Raw genomic sequence first — 22,324 nt, 5'->3', positions numbered from 1 at the left:
CGCAACGATCCATAATTGGGACCATTTTCATGCCTTGCCTTTGGTATTTGCATTACAATGTCAACATATATATTTTTAAACCCACTTAAGGAAAATAATTTAGGACAACAGATACAACAGCCTTAGTGTGAGTGTTTATTACATTTAATGTAGCCATAATTAATTTGCCTTACCCTTTGGGTTATTACATAGCATTGCTTGTCAAAATACATCTCCATTCTTCAATGCACTCCTTGAATACATACATTTTGTATTTGTATATACATATGCATGATTATATGCACAACCTGCATAAAAATATACATTAATGACAACTCTTAATTCTTAGTCCTCTTCCCATATTTTAAGTCTGTAAAAATAACTTACTTTAAAAATCATGTACTGTTCTCCCACTTTCAATAAATTAGAAAGTAAAATACATTACCAGAAATGGTTTAGATGTTCTTCCAAAATATTAATAAAAAAGGTAAAATAAACTACCTTTTTGTTTTATTGTGGTGTTAAATGAAATAAAAACACACATTTGAATTGTCTGCAAAGTCCCTGGTTTGGCAGCAGCCACTGGGTCCTGTGAGACGAGGGGTTGGGAGCAGGATGACAGTTTGGGCCGGGGGGCTGGACAGAAGGGTGCAACGTTACACTACAGAAATGTACTGTGTAGAACAGATAGGATTGTCTGTCATTTGGAATAGGAAATCATGTCAGCTCTATTCATTACATTGGTCTGCAACATTCCAAACATTTTGGCTCAATGAATACACCCCTGTATTCTTTTCACCGGTCTTCGTCCTATTTGGCCACGGCACGTTCCACCAATTCCTCTCCTCCATTCCTCACATCACATCTGCTCGCTTGTCCCTCACTTTGTTCCTTAGTTTAGTCCTGGCTTTGAATGCCGCTGAGTTGAAAAGATGCTGTGAGAGGAAAATAAAATCAACAGGTCAGACTTACACCCTTCAAAATGAAGAATGCCAACATGGAGGGCTGGTTTCTATTGAGTCCTGTGAAGACTAGGCAAACACGTAACATTTCATGGTACTGCTAAATCAAAATGGACCAGTACGTTTAGTTTAACCAACATGTATTTTCACTGAACAAAACTATAAACGCAACATGTAAAGTGTTGGTCCCATGTTCATTGAGATGAAATTTTAAAAAATCCCAGAAATGTTCCATACGCACAGAAACCTTATTTCCTCAAATGTTGAGCACACATTTTTTTTAGATCCCTGTTAGTGAGCATTTCTCCTTTGAAAAGATAATCCACCCACCTGACAGGTGTGGCATATCAAGAAGCTGATTAAACAGCATGATCATTACACGGGTGCACCTTGTGCTGGGGACAATAAAAGGCCACTTTAAAATGTGCAGTTTTGTCACAACACAATGCCACCGATTTTTCAATTGGCATGCTGACTGCAGGAATGTCCACCAGAGCTGTTGCCAGAGAATGTAATGTTAATTTCTCTACCATAAACTGCCTCCAACTTTGTTTTAGAGAATTTGGCAGTACGTCCAACCGGCCTCACAACAGCAGACCACGTGTAACCACGCCAGCCCAGGACCTCTACATCCGGCTTCTTCACCTAGTGGATCGTCTGAGGGGGGTTGTGGGGCTGCTGAGGAGTATTTCTGTCTGTAATAAAGCTATTTTGTGGGGAGAAACTCATTCTGATTGGCTAGGCCTGGCTGCCAAGTGGGTGGGCCTATGCCCTCCAAGGCCCACCCATGGCTGCACCCCTGCCCAGTCATGTGAAATCCATAGATTAGGACCTAATGAATTTATTTCAATTGACTGATTTCCTTATATGAACTGTAACTCAGTAAAATCTTTGTTGCATGTTGTGTTTATATTTTTGTTCAGTATAATTAGACAGTGGAGAGCCCACATGGTATGCACCATGTGGTTGTTGAACCGGTATGTGTCAGGTTAAGTGGGTATTTTCTGGTGGTAGAGCAGTGGTTATGGTTTTATGATGAGTGGTTATGTGCTGGTGGTAGGTGGGTTTGCAGACAGTCATAGGCCATGGGGTCACCTTCTCGAAACGGGAGATCTTGCTGGATTTGACAGAGGAGTCCAATATCAGAGGGGGTCCCAGGCCAAATATGTCCCTCAGCAGCGGGTTAAACTGGAGAGACAAGAGCAGGCACACCATTTATATCATAGCGACCTGGTAACTAGCCATTTCCAAAGGATAAATAAGAGGCAAGCAAGCATCAAAAACCTTACAGAAAGATTTGATCAGAACATTACTGATTGCAGAGATGGTTGATATCTAAGCTATAAAAAGACTATATCCTACCAACACAGTTATAGACTTAGATGTTTGTTCAAACCTGAAGATGGTGTCTCACTCCAGACTCCAGCACCTCTTTGAAGGCGTCGTAGACCCTCCTGCGCATCCAACTGTCGATGTAGATGCCCTCCACACCAAAGCGGATCTTCTCCTCCGGGAAGTCCTCATTCTGCACGACGTTGGGCAAGAATGTCATTAGAATCAACATTACATATTTCTCGCACCAACCGACCAATGGTCTCCAGTTACAGTGACTGGTCTGGTGTGATTTAAAAACTCTTGAGCAACATTAGAACCTTGTGCCGGTTAATGTTCAGAGTGACTTGTGGTTCTTTACCTCGATGTAGTGTAGCACCTCTCTGAATATGGTGCGCTGTTTCCTTCTGTCGTTCTTGGCACGGTGTTTGTTCCCGTCGGTGGCCAGGCCCTTTAGGCACTCACACAGCGTGTCGCTGTCTTCAAACGCAAATTCCTACATAGAAAAACACACAAGGATCAGCAGGGATATTTTCCCCACTTCCTCTCCATGGGATCTACATTGGCTCCATATTGTGTTTGAGCTGGTGAGCGAGTAAGACCACGGCCTATATTTACAAAGTGTCTGAGAACATCGGTGCTGATCTAGGATCAGGTCCCCAATGTCCATGTAATCATATTAATTGTGATCTAGAAGGCAAAACTGATCCTAAATCAGCACTCCTACTCTGAGATGCTTGATACATACAGCCCCTGGTTGTTCAATAGGCAAAACATACCCTGTCTATATCTCTTCCCAACTCAACCAGCAAGGCTATGGTCTCCCCAACAGCTATCCTGTAGTTCACGTCGCTGCTCTCCAGGCAGGCCTGTAGCTTAGGTAGATGTCTGAGCACAAGAGGGGACAGAGGACATGAGATGGGCAACACGGCAGGTTATAGTCACTTTTTTATTAAGGGTGCCATCTTGCTCTTCTTCCTCTTAATGGCAAGATCCCGGCTGTGTCTCAAATAACACCCTATTCCCCATGTAGTGCCGTACAGTGCACTACTTTAGTCAAATATGCAGTACAGTACTACTGCACTAAATAGGGAAAGGGGGTGTCATTTGAGACGCAGCCCGCTGTCTGTCTGTCTGTCTGTCTGTCTGTCTGTCTGTCTGTCTGTCTGTCTGTCTGTCACTCACAGGTCTAGCAGCACAGTGAGGCGGGAGGCGGGGCAGAGGGTGACGAGCAGGGCCCAGGCATGCAGGGCGGCGCTGTGGAGCCCAGGGGCACCGGCGTTAGGGGTGGGCAGGATGCCCTCACGGTTGGGGTACGACATGGTGAATACACTCTCCAGGTGACTGATGGATTTCACTAAGTCCTGCCACAGAGGGAGACAGGGAAAAATAATGACAGAGAGAAAAAGCGCGCGAGAGATAATTTTTGGAACTTGATTTTCCATACTACATCTCTTTCCCAGCTACAGAGAAATAGAATGAAAAGGATTTCTAGAGAATCTCACCTCTCCGTCTTCCGCAGCAGAAACGTAACAGCACATACCCAGAGCTCTGGCACACTGCAAGAGAAAGAGGGATGAACAACTTCAACTGTGACTTACAAGAATGCACTCTTAGTGGAAAACTGCAGTCGACAACAGGAGTGTGATGAAGGCCAATGGTGACACTCACGCTCTGGCGGGCAGCCACACTGGCACAGCCGTCAATCATGATGGCGCTGAGGACAGGCCGTAGGATCTTGAAGCCCTCCTCACCCTCGTCCCCCCCGCCTAGCTGCACACACAGCTGGGCACACACTGTGGCCGCCGCAGCCTGCTCCTCTCCACCTCCTGAGAAAGGAGAATGGTGAAAAGGGACAGAAACAGAGTAGAGGGATGGAAAAGGGTAGAGGGTAAGATACCTTTTACAAGATCAACAAGAGAAGTCAGGCTATCATGGAACTTGGTCAATTAGAATAACTGAATTCATAGAGCCTAAAATCAGACTTGACGAAGGTCCATTTTGGATGGAAATATTGTTAATTTTCCAGCCAGATAAAGGTATGGTAGAGTAAGTGTAGGTCCTGCTCATCTTTTAAAGTTTTCGTCAGGCCAGCACCACCTAAAGTGATGTACGTTTGACTATATTTACCACCATAATTCATAGAGCCATCGTTCCTTTCCCAACCACAACCCCCACACACAGTGCCGTGGTGTCTCACCCTTGCGCAGGCTCCTCTCCAGGCAGTCGCTGATGGTGAGGCGTCTTTCTATCAGGAAGTCATAGAGCAGCCTGGAGGAAAAGGCCCCTCTCAGAGAGTCCAGGGCTGCCAGGCGCGTCTTTGCACTGAGAGGGACAGGAGGAAGGGCCACGTCAGTATGTCTCTACACATCTCTAATGCTGTAGTTATGAGAGGACAACTACACCATTGTTGAAGCTGATCTTCGTGCCTTCAGAATGTATTCACACCACTTTTTCCACATGTTGTGTTACAAAGTGGGATTCAAACGGAATTAATTGTCTTTTTTTGTCAACGATCTACACATAATACTCCAGCATTTGCAAAAAAATTATTGAAAAAATAATAAAATAAAACACTAATATATCTTAACTAGATAAGTATTGAACCCCCTGAGTCAATACATGTTAGAATAACCTTTTGCAGCGATTACAGCTGTGAGTCTTTCTGGGTAAGTCTCTAAGAGCTTTGCACACCTGGATTGTACAATATTTGCACATTATCTTTAAAATTCTTCAAGCTCTCTCAAGTTGGTTGTTGAGCATAGCTAGACAGCCATTTTCAAGTCTTGCCATAGATTTTCAAGCAGATTTAAGTCCAGACTGTAACTAGGCCACTCAAAAACATTCATTGTTGTCCAGTGTATATTTGGCCTTGTGTCCAACAGGTTGACCAGACCGCCCGTGTTGCATGCGCTGCAAAATAAATGTGCACATACACGTTATTCAATCATTGCACCCACACTGCTCGCGCACATCTGCGTAGCCAGGCTCTAAAACAGAACTTGGTTCTATTTGTGATGCTCGACGCGCTGCAAGTCCCGCCTCTCCCATCTCCTCATTGGTTTTTAGGAGCATACAGTGAGGGAAAAAAGTATTTGATCCCCTGCTGATTTTGTACGTTTGCCCACTGACAAAGAAATGATCAGTCTATAATTTTAATGGTAGGTTTATTTGAACAGTGAGAGACAGAATAACAACAAAAAAATCCAGAAAAACGCATGTCAAAAATGTTATAAATTGATTTGCATTTTAATGAGGGAAATAATGATTTGACCCCGTCTCAATCAGAAAGATTTCTGGCTCCCAGGTGTCTTTTATACAGGTAACGAGCTGAGATTAGGAGCACACTCTTAAAGGGAGTGCTCCTAATCTCATCTTGTTACCTGTATAAAAGACACCTGTCCACAGAAGCAATCAATCAGATTCCAAAATCTCCACCATGGCCAAGACCAAAGAGCTCTCCAATGATTGTAGACCTACACAAGGCTGGAATGGGCTAAAAGACCATGGCCTAGCAGCTTGGTGAGAAGGTGACAACAGTTTGTGCGATTATTCGCAAATGGAAGAAACACAAAATAACTGTCAATCTCCCTCGGCCTGGGGGTCCATACAAGATCTCACCTCGTGGAGTTGCAATGATCATGAGAACAGTGAGGAATCAGCCCAGAACTACACGGGAGGATCTTGTCAATGATCTCAAGGCAGCTGGGACCATAGACACCAAGAAAACAATTGGTAACACACTTTGCCGTGGAGAACTGAAATCCTGCAGCGCCAGCAAGGTCCCCCTGCTCAAGAAAGCACATATACAGGGCCGTCTGAAGTTTGCCAATGATCATCTGAATGATTCAGAGGAGAACTGGGTGAAAGTGTTGTAGTCAGATGAGACCAAAATCGAGCTCTTTGGCATCAACTCATTTCGCCGTGTTTGGAGGAGGAATGCTGCTTATGACCCCAAGAACACCATCCCCACCGTCAAACATGGAGGTGGAAACATTATGCTTTGGGGGTATTTTTTTCTGCTAAGGGGACAGGACAACTTCACCACATCAAAGGGACGATGGACGGGGCCATGTACCGTCAAATCTTGGGTGAAAACCTCCTTCCCTCAGCCAGGGCATTGAAAATGGGTTGTGGAAGGGTATTCCAGCATGACAATGACCCAAAACACACGGCCAAGGCAACAAAGGAGTGGCTCAAGAAGCACATTAAGGTCCTGGAGTGGCCTGGCCAGTCTTCAGACCTTAATCCCATAGAAAATCTGTGGAGGGAGCTGAAGGTTCAAGTTGTCAAATGTCAGCCTAGAAACCTTAATGACTTGGAGAAGATCAAAAGTGTGGAACAAAATCCCTCCTGAGATGTGTGCAAACCTGGTAGCCAATTACAAGAAACGTCTGACCTCTGTGATTGCCAACAAGGGTTTTGCCACCAAGTACTAAGTCATGTTTTGCAGAAAGGTCAAATACTTATTTCCCTAATTAAAATGCAAATCAATTCATAACATTTTTTACATGCGTTTTTCTGGATTTTGTTGTTGTTATTCTTTCTCTCACCGTTCAAATAAACCTACCATTAAAATTATAGACTGATCATGTCTTTGTCAGTGGGCAAACGTACAAAATCAGCAGAGGATCAAATACTTTTTTCCCCTCACTGTATACCCACGTTGGTGATCGAAAGATGAGCGAAGGTCCACACTCCTGTCCAGTTGGTGGTGGTAATGCACCTTAACCTCTACGGGATTGGTGTCCCGTATGGGACGGTTGAGCTAACGTGCGCTAATGTGATTAGCATGACTTTTGTAAGAAACAGCTAACTTTCCAGGACATAGACATGTCTTATATGGGCAGAAAGCTTACATTCTTGTTAATCTAATTGCACTGTTCAATTTACAGTAGCTATTACAGTGAAAAAATACCATGATATTGTTTGAGGAGAGTGCACAACAAAAATCATATCACAGCAACTGGTTTGATACATTCAGTAATCTTCCTCTGATTTGTCATCCTAAGGGTCCCAAAGATGAAATGTAGCAGTTTAGTTTGATAAAACCCATTTTTATATTCAATTGTAGGAACTGGGTTCTACTGTTTGAACCCCTGCTGTCTCTAGCTCCACACCCACCCCGCCTGGCCATCTAGATGTGTGAAAGTTAGTGTATAAGCTAATGATCCATCATGTATGACATTCCTGGGAGTGTGTAAACGTACAAAAATTATATGGTCAAATCAAATCAAATGTATTGGCCACATGCGCCGAATACAATAGGTGCAGACATTACAGTGATCTGCTTACTTACAGCCCTTAACCAACAGTGCATTTATTTTTAATAAAAAAGTAAAATAAAACAAAAAAGTGTTGAGAAAAAAAGAGCAAAAGTAAAATAAAATAACAGTAGGGAGGCTATACAGTGGGGGAAAAAGTATTTAGTCAGCAACCAATTGTGCAAGTTCTCCCACTTAAAAAGATGAGAGAGGCCTGTAATTTTCATCATAGGTACACTTCAACTGTGACAGACAAATTGAGATAAAAAAAATCCAGAAAATCACATTGTAGGATTTTTAATGAATTTATTTGCAAATTATGGTGGAAAATAAGTATTTGGTCACCTACAAACAAGCAAGATTTCTGGCTCTCACAGACCTGTAACTTATTCTTTAAGAGGCTCCTCTGTCCTCCACTCGTTACCTGTATTAATGGCACCTGTTTGAACTTGTTATCAGTATAAAAAGACACCTGTCCACAACCTCAAACAGTCACACTCCAAACTCCACTATGGCCAAGACCAAAGAGCTGTCAAAGGACACCAGAAACAAAATTGTAGACCTGCACCAGGCTGGGAAGACTGAATCTGCATTAGGTAAGCAGCTTGGTTTGAAGAAATCAACTGTGGGAGCAATTATTAGGAAATGGAAGACATACAAGCCCACTGATAATCTCCCTTGATTTGGGGCTCCACGCAAGATCTCACCCCGTGGGGTCAAAATGATCACAAGAACGGTGAGCGAAAAATCCCAGAACCACACGGGGGGACCTAGTGAATGACCTGCAGAGAGCTGGGACCAAAGTAACAAAGCCTACCATCAGTAACACACTACGCCGCCAGGGACTCAAATCCTGCAGTTTCAGACGTGTCCCCCTGTTTAAGCCAGTACATGTCCAGGCCCGTCTGAAGTTTGCTAGAGTGCATTTGGATGATCCAGAAGAGGATTGGGAGAATGGCATATGGTCAGATGAAACCAAAATAGAACATTTTGGTAAAACCTCAACTCATCGTGTTTGGAGGACAAAGAATGCTGAGTTGCATCCAAAGAACACCATACCTACTGTGAAGCATGGGGGTGGAAACATCATGCTTTGGGGCTGTTTTTCTGCAAAGGGACCAGGACGACTGATCCGTGTAAAGGAAAGAATGAATGGGGCCATGTATCGTGAGATTTTGAGTGAAAACCTCCTTCCATCAGCAAGGGCATTGAAGATGAAACGTGGCTGTGTCTTTCAGCATGACAATGATCCCAAACACACTGCCCGGGCAACGAAGGAGTGGCTTCGTAAGAAGCATTTCAAGGTCTTGGAGTGGCCTAGCCAGTCTCCAGATCTCAACCCCATAGAAAATCTTTGGAGGGAGTTGAAAGTCCGTGTTGCCCAGTGACAGCCCCAAAACATCACTGCTCTAGAGGAGATCTGCATGGAGGAATGGGCCAAAATACCAGCAACAGTGTGTGAAAACCTTGAAGACTTACAGAAAACGTTTGACTTGTGTCATTGCCAACAAAGGGTATATAACAAAGTATTGAGAAACTTTTGTTATTGACCAAATACTTATTTTCCACCATAATTTGCAAATAAATTCATAAAAAATCCTTCAATGTGATTTTCTGGATTTTTTTTCTCATTTTGTCTATCATAGTTGACGTGTACCTATGATGAAAATTACAGGCCTCTCTCATCTTTTTAAGTGGGAGAACTTGCACAATTGGTGGCTGACTAAATACTTTTTTCCCCCACTTTTATATACAGGGGGGTACCGTGCAGAGTCAATGTGCGGGGGCACCGGCTAGTTGAGGTAGTTGAAGTAATATGTACATGTGGGTAGAGTTAAAGTGACTATGCATAAATAATGAACAGAGTAGCAGCAGCGTAAAAAGATGGGGTGGGGGGGCAGTGCAAATAGTCCGGGTAGCCATGATTAGCTGTTCAGGAGTCTTATGGCTTGGGGGTAGAAGCTGTTGAGAAGTATTTTGGACCTAGACTTGGCACTCCGGTACCGCTTGCCGTGCGGTAGCAGAGAGAACAGTCTATGACTAGGGTGGCTGGAGTCTTTGACAATTTTGAGGGCCTTCCTCTGACACCGCCTGGTATAGAGGTCCTGGATGGCAGGAAGCTTGGCCCCAGTGATGTACTGGGCCGTACGCTCTGTAGTGCCTTGCGGTCGGAGGCCAAGCAGTTGCCATACCAGGCAGTGATGCAACCAGTCAGGATGCTCTCGAGGACCCATGCCGAATCTTTTCAGTCTCCTGAGGGGGAATAGGCTTTGTCGTGCCCTCTTCACGACTGTCTTGGTGTGTTTGGACCATGATAGTTCGTTGGTGATATGGACACCAAGGAACTTGAAGCTCTCAACCTGTTCCACTACAGCCCCGTCGATGAGAATGGGGGCGTGCTCAGTCCTCTTTTTTTTCCTGTAGTCCACAATCATCTCCTTTGTCTTGGTCACGTTGAGGGAGAGGTTGTTATCCTGGCACCACACGGCCAGGTCTCTGACCTCCTCCCTGTAGGCTGTCTCATCGTTGTCGGTGATCAGGCCTACCACTGTTGTGTCGTCAGCAAACTTAATGATGGTGTTGGAGTCGTGCCTGGCCATGCAGTCATGGGTGAACAGGGAGTACAGGAGGGGACTGAGCACGCACCCCTGAGGGGCCCCCGTGTTGAGGATCAGTGTGGCAGATGTGTTGTTACCTACCCTTACCACCTGGGGGCTGCACGTCAGGAAGTCCAGGATCCAGTTGCAGAGGGAGGTGTTTAGTCCCAGGATCCTTAGCTTAGTGATGAGCTTTGAAGGCACTATGGTGTTGAATGCTGAGCTGTAGCCAATGAATAGCATTCTCACGTAGGCGTTCCTCTTGTCCAGGTGGGAAAGGGCAGTGTGGAGTGCAATAGAGATTGCATCATCTGTGGATCTGTTGGGGCGGTATGCAAATTGGAGTGGGTCTAGGGTTTCTGGGATAATGGTGTTGATGTGAGCCATGACCAGCCTTTCAAAGCACTTCATGGCTACAGACGTCAGTGCTACGGGTCGGTAGTCATTTAGGCAGGTTATCTTAGTGTCCTTGGGCACGGGGATTATGGTGGTCTGCTTGAAACATGTTGGTATTACAGACTCAGTCAGGGACATGTTGAAAATGTCAGTGAAGACACTTGCCAGTTGGTCAGCACATGCTCGGAGTACACGTCCTGGTAATCCGTCTGGCCCTGCGGCCTTGTGAATGTTGACCTGCTTAAAAGTCTTACTCACATCGGCTACGGAGAGCGTGATCACATAGTCATCCGGAACAGCTGGTGCTCTCATGCATACTTCAGTGTTGCTTGCCTCGAAGCGAGCATAGAAGTGGTTTAGCTCGTCTGGTAGGCTTGTGTCACTGGGAAGCTCGCGGCTGTGCTTCCCTTTGTAGTCTGTAATAGTTTTCAAGCCCTGCCACATCCGACGAGCGTCAGAGCCGGTGTAGTACGATTCAATATTAATCATGTATTGACTCTTTGCCTGTTTGATGGTTCGTCGGAGGGCATAGCGGGATTTCTTATAAGCATCCGGGTTAGAGTCCCGCTCCTTGAAAGCGGCAGCTCTACCCTTTAGCTCAGTGCGGATGTTTCCTGTAATACATTTAGTTTTTGCTTATAAGCAGGAATCAGGAGGATAGAGTTATGGTCAGATTTGCCAAATGGTAATACATAATGTATGTTCTCTATAGTTATGTACTTGAAAATGTATCAATATACCAATTCGGCACATTTGGGCAGACTTGATACAAAATAGTCCAGTATTGCAATGCTTCACTGGATAAATCTTAAACTTTGCACACACACTGCCGCCATCTAGTGGCCAGAATCTAAATTGCACCTAAACTGCAATTTATATTGTGGCCTTTCTCTTGCATTTCAAAGATGAAAAAATAAATAATAATAACAATACACATGTTTTTTGTTTATATTATCTTTTACCAGATCTAATGTGTTATCTTCTCCTACATTCATTTCACATTTCCACAAACTTCAGTGTTCCCTTTCAAATTGTATCAAGAATATGAATATCCTTGCTTCAGGTCCTGAGCTACAGGCAGTTAGATTTGGGTATGTCATTTTAGGCGAAAATTGAAAAAAAGGGTCCGATCCTTAAAAGGTTATAGTTGGATGCCAACCGCCATATAAAGTCCAAAGAAGAAGAAGAAGCCTGAAGGAGGAGAGAACTAGAAACTCCCTCAGTTTACCCTTTTATCTGTGGATTAATTGTCGGCGTAGAGGACCTTGTGCATTTCAGTTAAAATAACAACCCAATGTTTATATCCCAGGACAAATTAGCTAGCAACAGCAAGCTAGCTAGCTAAATTGCCTACATGTTTAATGGTTTTCGACCTGTCCCAAAGTTAATATAGTTGGTTCAGAGTTCGTTTTGACATTCCAACCTGCGTGTCCTGATCGCGTCTGGTGTGGGTGGACAAAATCAACATGCACGCGATGGTGCGTGTGCGGTCTGGTCAGCATGTTAGGTTATTGGTCCTGCGGAAAGGTGAATTTGTCTCCCGGTGTCTGTTGGAAAGCAACAGACTGAACCAGGTTTTCCTCTAGGATTTTGCCTGTGGTTAGCTCCATTTCGTTTCTTTTTATGCTAAAACCTCCCTAGTCCTTGCCGATGACGAGCATACCCATAACATCATGCAGCCACCACCATGCTGGTACTCAGTGATGTGCTGTGTTTGCCCAAACATAATATGTTCAGGACAAAGTCAATTTCTTCGCCACATTTTTTGCAGTTTTACTTTAGTGCCTTATTGCAAACAGGATGCATGTTTTGGAATATTTGTATTCTGTACAGGCTTCCTTCTTTTCACTCTTTCATTTAGGTTAGTATTGTGGAGTAACTACAATGTTGTTGATCATCCTCAGTTTTTTCCTATAACAGCCATTATACTCCGTAACTGTTTTAAAGTCACCATTGATTGGCCTCATGGTGAAATCCCTGAGCAGTTTTCTTCCTCTCTGGCAACTGAGTTAGGAAGGCCGCCTGTATCTTTGTAGTGATTGGCTGTATTGATACACCATCCAAAGTGTAATTAATAACTCCACCATGCTTAAAGGAATGTTCAATGTCTGTTTTTTTTTTGTTTTTTTACTCATCTACCAACAGGTGCCCTTCTTTGTGAGGCATTGAAAACCTCCCTGGTCTTTGTGTTTGATTCTATGTTTAAGGGACCTTACAGATAATTGTATGTGTGGGGTACAGAGATGAGGTAGTCATTCAAACATCTATCATTGCACACAGTGAGTCCATGCAAATTATTATGTGACTTGTTAGGCACATTTTTACTCCTGAACTTTTAGGCTTGCCATAACAAAGGGGTTGAATACTTATTGACTCAAGACATTTAATTTAATTAATTTGTAAACATAATTCCACTATTACATTATGGGATATTATTGTGTGTAGGCCAGTGACAAACAATCTCAATTAAATTAATTTTAAATAATTGCTTTAACAAAATGTGGAAAAAGTTGAGGGGTGTGAATACTTTCTGAAGGCACTATATGTTCCTAATGTCCACGTACCCAAGTACTAGCAACTTTGGTGGTTGTAGTTTTTTGTGCTGTTAGAATGTGTACAGTGAGTCCTTCTGTAAAAACATTTTCAAATCCTGTGAAACCCACCTCTTGTCCATCAGGTTATCTATGCATTGTTTCAGCTTGTCTTCTGTCTCCTCCTGGGCAGTCTGTTCATCTACTGGTTCACCACCTCCTCCTGTGCTGGACAAGACACACAAGTCAATGATGCCAACTGCATGGTGTGACTTTCCTGTGTGTGTGTGTGTGTGTGTGTGTGTGTGTATGTGTGTGTGTGTGTGTGTACAGTTGAAGTCTGAAGATTACATATACCTTAGCCAAATACGTTTAAACTGTTTTTCAAAATTCCTGAAATGTAATCCTAGTAAAAATTCCCTGTCTTAGGTCAGTTAGGATCACCACTTTATTTTAAGAATGTGAAATGTCAGAATAATAGTAGAGAGAATGATTTATTTCAGATTTCATTTCTTTCATCACATTCCCAGTGGGTCAGAAGTTTACATTCAATCAATTAGTATTTGGTAGCATTGCCTTTAAATTGTTTAACTTGGGTCAAACGTTTTGGGTAGCCTTCCACAAGCTTCCCACAATAAGTTGGGTGAATTTTGGCCCATTCCTCCTGACAGAGCTGGTGTAACTGAGTCAGGTTTGTAGGCCTCCTTGCTCGCACACGCTTTTTCAGTTCTGACCACACATTTTCTATAGGATTGAGGTCAGGGCTTTGTGATGGCCACTCCAATACCTAGACTTTGTTGTCCTTAAGCCATTTTGCCACAACTTTGGAAGTATGCTTGGGGTCATTGTCCATTTGGAAGACTCATTTGTGACCAAGCTTTAACTTCCTGACTGATGTCTTGAGATGTTGCTTCAATATAGCCACATCATTTTCCTTCCTCATGATGCCATCTATTTTGTTAAGTGCACCAGTCCCTCCTGCAGCAAAGCACCCCCACATCATGATGCTGCCACCCCCGTGCTTCATGGTTGGGATGGTGTTCTTCGGCTTGCAAGCAGCCCCCTTTTTCCTCCAAACATAACGATGGTCATTATGGCAAACAGTTCTATTTTTGTTTCTTCAGAACAGAGGACATTTCTCCAAAAAGTACTATCTTTGTCCCCATGTGCAGTTGCAAACCGTAGTCTGGCTTTTTTTATGCCGGTTTTGGAGCAGTGGCTTCTTCTTTGCTGAGCGGCCTTTCAGGTTATGTCGATATAGGACTTGTTTTACTGTGGATATAGATACTTTTGTACCTGTTTCCTCCAGCATCTTCACAAGGTCCTTTGCTGTTGTTCTGGGATTGATTTGCACTTTTCGCACCAAAGTACGTTAATCTCTAGGAGACAGAATGCGTCTCCTTCCTGAGCAGTATGACGGCTGCGTGGTCCCATGGTGTTTATACATGCGTACTATTGTTTGTACAGATGAACGTGGTACCTTCAGGTGTTTGGAAATTTCTCCCAAGGATGAACCAGACTTGTGGAGGTCTACAAATTTTTTTCTGAGGTCTTGGCAGATTTCTTTTGATTTTCCCATGATGTCAAGCAAAGAGGCACTGAGTTTGAAGGTAGGCCTTTAAATACATCCACAGGTACACCTCCAATTGACTCAAATTATGTAAATTAGCCTATCAGAAGCTTCTAAAGTCATTTTCTGGAATTTTCCAAGCTGTTTAAAGGCACAGTCAACTTAGTGTATGTAAACTTCTGACCAACTGGAACTGTGATACAGTGAATTATTGTTGGAAAAATTACTTGTGTCATGCACAAAGTAGATGTCATAACCGACTTGCCAAAACTATAGTTTGTTAACAAGAAATGTGTGAAGTGGTTGAAAAACGAGTTTTAATGACTCCAACCTAAGTGTATGTAAACTTCCGACTTCAACTGTATGTATGTGCGTGCACCCACCTGTGCCCTCGTCCAACACGGAGGCGCTCTCGCTGGCACTGCTGTAGTGACTGAGCACATCAGACGCCAGGTCATCATCACTGGCAGCTGACTCACCCTTCACCCCATTCCTCCCCCCTACGAGAATGAGAGAAAGAATTGAGGAGAGAAAGAAGGAGGAGAGGAAGTGAGAGCAGGAAAGAGGGACCGGAGGGGGGCAGGGAGGAGGAGAAGAGTGAGCTAGAAGTTAACTTTGTCTCTGTCAGTGGCTCAGCTGTTGGTGTCGTCATGATACCCCAGGAACCTCTCCTTATAGAGAGCAGGGTCTATTCTCTCCACAGTGCTGACACGTGCACATCACACGTAGCTAAACTGGGAACGCTAGTCGCGTGCGCTCGCTGCCCACAGGGTAATCCTTCAGACACAGCCGAGCCCACTGACCATCTGGCTGGAGTGTTCACGGACATATTCAATCTCTCGCTCTCCCAGTCTGTTGTCCCCACTTGCTTCAAGATGTCCACCATTGTTCTTGTACCAAAGAAAGTGAAGGTAACTGAACTAAATGACTATCGCCTCGTAGCACTCACTTGTCACCATAAAGTGCTTTGAGAGGCGAGTTAAGGACCATATCACCTTCACCTTACACCCTAGACCAGCGGTTCATAAACTTTATCAGCTCGGTACCCAAATGAAAAGTTGACCATCCTCCCGAGACCCAAATCATCCTTCATAAGCCCAAATTAAGACGAAATATTGTGTGATTATAGATGTATTCTCATAACTCGTGACCCACCTCTAACATGCCCAGGGCTCACTTTGGTTCCCGAACCATAGTTTAAGAAATCACGCCCTAGACCGACTTAATTTGCATATCGCCCCAACAGATCCACAGACTACGCAATCGCCATTGCAGTGTACACTGCCCTATTCCACTTGGACAAGAGAAATTCCTATGTAAGAATGCTCTTCATTGACTACAGCTCAGTCTTCAACACCATAGTGCCCTCCAAGCTCATCACTAAGCTCAGGGCCCTGGGTCCTGGACTTCCTGTCGGGACAACCCCAAGTGGTGAAGATAGACAACAACATCCTCCGCCACGCTGAACCTCAACACGGGGGCCCCACAGGGGTGCGTGCTCAGCCCCCTCCTGTACTCCCTGTTCACCCATGACTGCGTGGCCACGCGTGTCTCAAACGCAATCGTCAATTTTGCTGACGACAACAGTGGTAGGCCTGATTACCAACAATGATGAGACAGCCTACAGGGAGGAGGTGAGAGCCCTGGCGGAGTGGTGCCAGGAAAATAACCTGCGATAAAATCTGCAAATCTGTGTACACAAACAATCAACTTTTATCTGATTTGACTGGCACTGCCAGTAGCACAGCTACCTGACTGTGGCCCTAACCTGACAGGTGGCAGAGACACCATAGTCTCGATTACATTATTAGCATTTTACTGGTTCTGCACTGACAACTATTGGGCAAATTTATTGCATTAATTGAAAGTGAGGGATGGCTCTATAGGTCAAGCTCTTACAAGTCTCTCAACTTGTAAATGTGCTTCAATTAAATCCACAGCATTTCTGGTAAATGGGATAACATTTGACATGTATTTTTCTATCTTGATTTGACAGTTTGTCTTCCATGGAGGGCTTTACGGATATCAATGAGATCCATGACCTCACTGGCACTGATACAGGTATGACCTTTCCTCTTCATACAGTACTGTTCCCTGTAGACGCCATAGCTTCCATGTTCCACAGTGAGGTTGTAACCTCTGGGTCACACTGACACGACCTGCCTGACCCGCACATCACACACAATGACCGGCCGCTTCTCCTCACAGACCATGTGACTGGCCCACGGTAATCCTGACAACATTAGAAAGCCCTGAGCCAGCATGGGAGCCTAACCCAGTCCTGGCCAGGATGACCCAGCCCCAGCTCAACCCCCCCCCACTCCTACCTAAATCTCTGTCCCACTAACCCAGCCAGTCATCTGGCCTGCCCTGCCCCAGCAGAGAGCTTTACTGGGGGAAAGTTCACCGGGCTGACAGACCTGGAGGGAGAGAATCCAGTGATACAATCCCCTTCCTGTTCAATGGCTCTAGGGCTAGGGGAAGCCTTTAAAATTACAGGGCTGAGAAAAACGTCACTAAAAACACAGGAAGAACTTTGAGGCATGAGCTGACGACAACAGTACTGTAGTGTCCTCAGGCTTATATAATAGTATGACCACCTTTACTATGAAGTCCACAGATAAACAATGGGTTCCAGGAAACATGTCCATTAATTTAGTTTATATTCTACAATGACTGCCATTGATCAAATTCAATAAGTGTTGCTCTCATTCATTCCCATATCTCACCTCTCTGTTCTTAGTGATCATACAGTACCTGAGTGGGCCCTTATCAGTCACGTGACTTACTGGTGAGCAACCTTGACCCCCAGGCAGTGTGTGCCTGTGTTCCAAACCACCATACACGTGTCAGCCTATAGTAATCACTCAACGTTTCCACAACTATCTGCAGTGCACCTCAGTCATGCCAAGGGGAGGCGCTTGAGAGTGGCAGGGCTATTCTTCCCTTGATATGTCCAGTGAGAGGAAAGGGCGGGACCTAATTGTCGTCACCGCCTCCCCCTTACTGGGGACCATACAGTCTCGCACATACCAGCATGGGCTTCCTGTGCCCGCATATAAACGTAGTCTTCGCCAATTGGGTCTTTAACGCAGCATTTCATAAGCAACTTCCCGGCTGCTCAAGGTTAAAAAACTAAGTCAGATTCTGGCACATCACAACAGGACTGGAATTACAAACAGATTTCTCTGAAGAAAGAACCTGAAGCATAGAGCATCAATACAAAACACAACACAGGGTGTATGCGATAGGAAAGCTGACGAATGGTAATGCTATGGTTTTGAGAGAGTGCCATGCAGCATTCTGAATAAAGCCTCTATGAGAAGAGTGAGGTCAGTGAGTTGGCTAACATGACATCACAATCAGGGGAGGGGTGGGGTGCAAAGGGGAGGGTGGAGCTGGGAGTATCCATCTGGTGATACAGTTAGCAGGACAGAGGGGGCGACAATGCTGGGAATCCTGGGACATGGGACCAGCCGAGGTGATGTGAGGCAGGGAAAAACATATGGCAGTGAACTCCCAGAAGACATGGTTTGGAATGGTTGAAAGTAGCTACTACACCTGTAACGTCATTGGCATGACCCATGCAAGACCATATTAATTGTGACAATGACCATCTAATGGTAAAGAGGAGTTAATAGGGTGGGGAAGTATTGGGATGTGATGGTCAAACAGGAATAGTTGACAGATGGCCATAGGCAGAAAATGGGTCCAGGTGACAAATGAGTAATAAGGTTTGAAGCAGGCCAGGGTTTGGAGCTCTGCTGCGTTACCTTTAAGAGACAGGGGGCCCTTGGACGACAGCTGCAACTGTAGAACCTCCTGTCGGAGACAGCCTGTAAAGGGGTTCAGGTGGAGAAGGGAGGGATGGTTGGATAGCAGGTTGGCCATGGATGGAGGAAGAGACTATTGGACAGACACTAAACCTCTACTTCCTCATGTTGCTTTCAGAAATGCATCTCTTGCTTTCCCCAGAGAGTCTTCTCTGTAAACCTGTTGGGACCTTTTCTACAGTTTGATCATTCTCATAAATTGAACATCAATAAAATGAATTCTGCCATCTTTAGTATTGTCATATGGAGAGCTCTGTGTGTAAGTGTAATATCTACTATAATAAGATTAGTCAGTGGTTGCGATAAACCTGGATTTTACTTGGAGATAGCTAGCTAGCTAATGCATTCTAGTTGAGCAGAAGTTTATTATGATCTGTAATTTGGAGGTTTCTACCACTACTGACATTTGGCCACCTGTACATCTGGCAAAACTGAGTTTCAGCATTCAGCAGTCTGACACAGGGAAGAACTCAATGGCATACTCCTCTTCTCATCATATCCTTTTCAAGATCCATTGGATGAGAAAGCCAGGAGGTCCCTCCCCTCTGATCTTCTCCTCCAATGGGTTTTGAGAAGGAGACAAGGAGAGAGGTGGGGAGTATGCAATTGAAATCTCTGCACAATACACAGGAGACGTGTTGCGTCTGCACGTGATGTGCACTACCCACATCAAACCACAATTGACGGGGGCGGCGAGTAGAACGCCCTACTAGGTACATAGCTACAAGCTCTGACAAACCTACGGTTGGCACAAAATATGTATAACGAAAAGCACACACAGTCCTCAAAAGAATTGTAGCGATATGTCCCTCATTCCGATCTAAACGTGTGAAATCTGACAGCACAGCACAGCCGGTCAAAGGCCCAGGCTCGTGTCGTGTTGGCCCATCACAGGCAAATGACTGACACGAGCCCTGCTAAAAAGAATCTCAGGGACAAGCGTTTTACCATTCATTCGTGTCTAGCTTTAGAGCAGACGTTATGTTACACTATGTTGTAATGTCACTTTGAACGATCAAGTGGTAAATTATACAAACCCAAGTTATTTAAGGCAACCTTGCTTGCAAATGTACTGGGCAAGATTAACAAATTGGCTAGTTAGGAATGCAAACATAAAACATTGCATAGCATACAAATATGTCTTATAGCAGTTATAATGTGTTAGTATCAAACAAATTGCGATTCTATAAGAAAGTAGCTAGTAACTTAGTTCCATATGTAAATCAGTTCTGGCAGTTGCACAACACTTAGCTAGCTATGTCATCTTAGATTGTGCTGTAGATAAGATATATTAGCCCTTCTGCTACACATGATCGATCATGTGTTAGTAAAAAAGTTAGCAGTTAGCTTACCCTTGTTTGGACCACGTTTCCCTTTTTTAATCCTTGGCATGTCGCCAGTCAGTTTTCTTCTCCACTTGTCAGCAGGGCACCCCCGGTGTCAGTCTCTTGAACACAACCCCAGAGGATACGATATATTCAAGTTCTTAGTTTGTGCGATGACACCAGATTTCCAAAACAAATATAGACAAAACTTGGCTAGCCAAGCTAACAAGACCCCCCCCCCACGTCGTGTTTTCAGTGGCACCACCGCAGATAATATCGTGGAGTTGGCTTTACAACTCGATGAATGTCGTTTTCGTCAATATTTCAGAATATATTATCTGTGATTGTCTCCGGGTAAACGATATCTAATGCCAGGTTGAGATATAAAATATTTTTCAAAGTGTTTGGGATGGAGTATCGAGCACGTTGCTGTTCCAAATTCCACCATCTTCTCCTCGGTAACCGCTTTCAGACCGGACAAGCTCCACCTCTTTTTAGATATTGTAGGCGAAACTGGGTATTGTAGTCATATGATGATTCTCATTCAAGTGCCCAAAGCATGAATTCATCTTCGATTAAACTACAGTACCCACAATACCAGAAATCTAATCAAGCTTTTTGGGTTTTGTTTGGGTTGTCTTCTCTGAGGAGTTGTGTAGTGAGGAATGGAAATTACACTAGCAGTTTGAAACGAATTTCTTGGTTTATTTTGTGCCTTTTATCGTGTTTAATCATTTATATACTAATGTATAAACAACACAATCTCAATTAAAAGGACAAAACACAGTGCATTAATCAATCTCCATTGATTAATGCATGCATAAAACGTGAATATAGTCCAAACAAATATGGTAATTGTATTCCCAGTTAATGAGCGAATTTTGGCAAATGGGATTAATGAAAGATAATGTTTAACTTGGATCTAGTGGAGTCATATGACATGAAAATAGTGACCTCCAAAAATGCAAAGCAATTTCTACAAAGTTAGGGCATTCCACAACAAAGGCAAAGGTGTAATATATTGTGAATTACAACCTATATTACAAGGAAAATATAAGGGTGCTAGATACAAAAACTATATAATTACCTAGTTATAGAAATTAAGGCATTCACATGTGAATCTCAAAACATTGAGACAATAGTTCAGTAGTACAGGGGAGATGCAAGACCACAAACACCTCTAAGTTACATTCCAATAGTTCCACTTCTAGTTTCTAAAGTTATCTTGTAAGAAAGGTACTGATTTTTGGCCACACGTTACTGCATATCATCAGTGAGTTAGTGGTTAAAAAAAATAGGTGAAAAAAGTAAAGGTCTCTATACTTTCAATTAATTTTTCCGTAAAAGGTGCGTAATTTGTTGAAGAAAAAAAAAAAGAGGATGAACTGTGTTTACTTGCGTTTACCTGCCACTACATACCATGTATTGTATTGTTTAGTTTTAGTTTGTTGGGAATGTGACAACTAGGATCATTGTAGAAGCCTAATGACAAAATATCACAATTTGGAATCATATGGAGAGTTTGGTCCTGCTGATATATAGTATTTCAGTTAGCAATTGGTAAACATTTATGTAACACACGTCATTGTGTCACTAAGCCTGCAAAATGCACGTTTAGATTCAACATCTAATTAGTATTAGAAAGGAAAAAACAAATTTTTCACACTAGTCCTCTACATGTGACATCATGCTTTGTCTCTTGGTTTACATAGCATGTTATGCTGCTTTTGTGAGTCAGTGATTACCCTGTCCTTCAAACCGTATGGCTCATTCACACAACTCACTGTGGTCTAAAGACCATGAACAAGCTTCAGATAACAGGAGTGAAAAGCCTCATCGTCAAGGGTGTAGCTGTATTTATAGTTGTGTTGAGTTGTGGGTGCAGGCAAGGCCACACACACTCATAACCCATTCTCTATTGCTAAAGAAGCCTTGCAGTCCTTCAGGTTTGAGTGTCACTGATCGAGGTAAACACAAGGGGCAAGCATTGCTCTGATAGACTGATAGACTGATCTCTGGTGGTCAGTGGGAGAAGGTCTGTCTGTTCAGGTCACTGTCCACTGGCAAAGCAGGCTGATCTCATAAACTGGGTGTCCATTGAGAGACAGATCTACTGGCCAGAGTAGTAGTTTGTAGGCACGAAGGGCATCTTGGTGACCACTGCCTTCACTGCCTTCTTCCTCACCTCCACCTGAATGGGAGTTCCATTCTTGGCATACGGCGCATCCACGTAACCCATGGCAACGTTCTGCTTCAGGCAGGGGGAGGGGCAACCACTGGTGACCTCACCTGATGAAAAAAAACATGAAAATAAAGTTGAATTTAATCTCAAAAGCAATCCACACACAACTGCATTTCAATGGAACAGTGTCACATTTGGGCCTAAATAACACTACAGTGTAGGCCTACTGAAAGATAAACAATAACCAAAAATCATCAGGGGTGGTATCCTGATCCTAAGTAGGTATAATACATTTGTTATGTATGATTATGATTGTTCTTGTATCTTGTAATAGCTAGTAGAGATGCTCTAAC

General features: G+C 43.7%; 2 protein-coding genes across 3 annotated transcripts in view; both read right to left on the bottom strand.

Moving 5' to 3' along the window:
• Positions 1 to 121: 121 nt before the first annotated feature.
• On the bottom strand, positions 122 to 20,262 carry LOC121538146 (interferon-related developmental regulator 2). Of its 2 annotated transcripts, XM_041845938.1 has the most exons (13): positions 19,817 to 20,262; positions 18,405 to 18,467; positions 15,015 to 15,131; positions 13,194 to 13,284; positions 4,474 to 4,598; positions 3,945 to 4,102; positions 3,779 to 3,832; positions 3,459 to 3,637; positions 3,053 to 3,161; positions 2,635 to 2,769; positions 2,338 to 2,466; positions 2,037 to 2,129; positions 122 to 914 (listed from the first exon to the last, which is right to left on the bottom strand). In XM_041845938.1, the coding sequence occupies exons 1-13, from the start codon at positions 19,854 to 19,856 to the stop codon at positions 834 to 836; spliced, it is 1,374 nt and encodes a 457-aa protein (XP_041701872.1). In that variant the 5' UTR covers positions 19,857 to 20,262; the 3' UTR covers positions 122 to 833. The 2 variants fall into 2 exon arrangements, with proteins under 2 accessions (XP_041701872.1, XP_041701873.1); XM_041845939.1 differs by lacking the exon at positions 18,405 to 18,467.
• Positions 20,263 to 20,486: 224 nt separating this feature from the next.
• Positions 20,487 to 22,324, bottom strand: part of LOC121538148 (aminomethyltransferase, mitochondrial-like) — a 29,713-nt gene continuing 27,875 nt past the window's right edge. Inside the window, exon 8 of the mRNA XM_041845941.2 lies at positions 20,487 to 22,078. Coding sequence (XP_041701875.1) covers positions 21,900 to 22,078 — 179 coding nt within the window. The 3' untranslated portion in view covers positions 20,487 to 21,899. The remainder of the gene's footprint in view (positions 22,079 to 22,324) is intronic.

The sequence above is a fragment of the Coregonus clupeaformis genome, chromosome 24, assembly GCF_020615455.1.
Source record: "Coregonus clupeaformis isolate EN_2021a chromosome 24, ASM2061545v1, whole genome shotgun sequence".
Lineage (NCBI taxonomy): Eukaryota > Metazoa > Chordata > Actinopteri > Salmoniformes > Salmonidae > Coregonus > Coregonus clupeaformis.
This window is presented reverse-complemented; position numbering and strand designations above follow the sequence as displayed.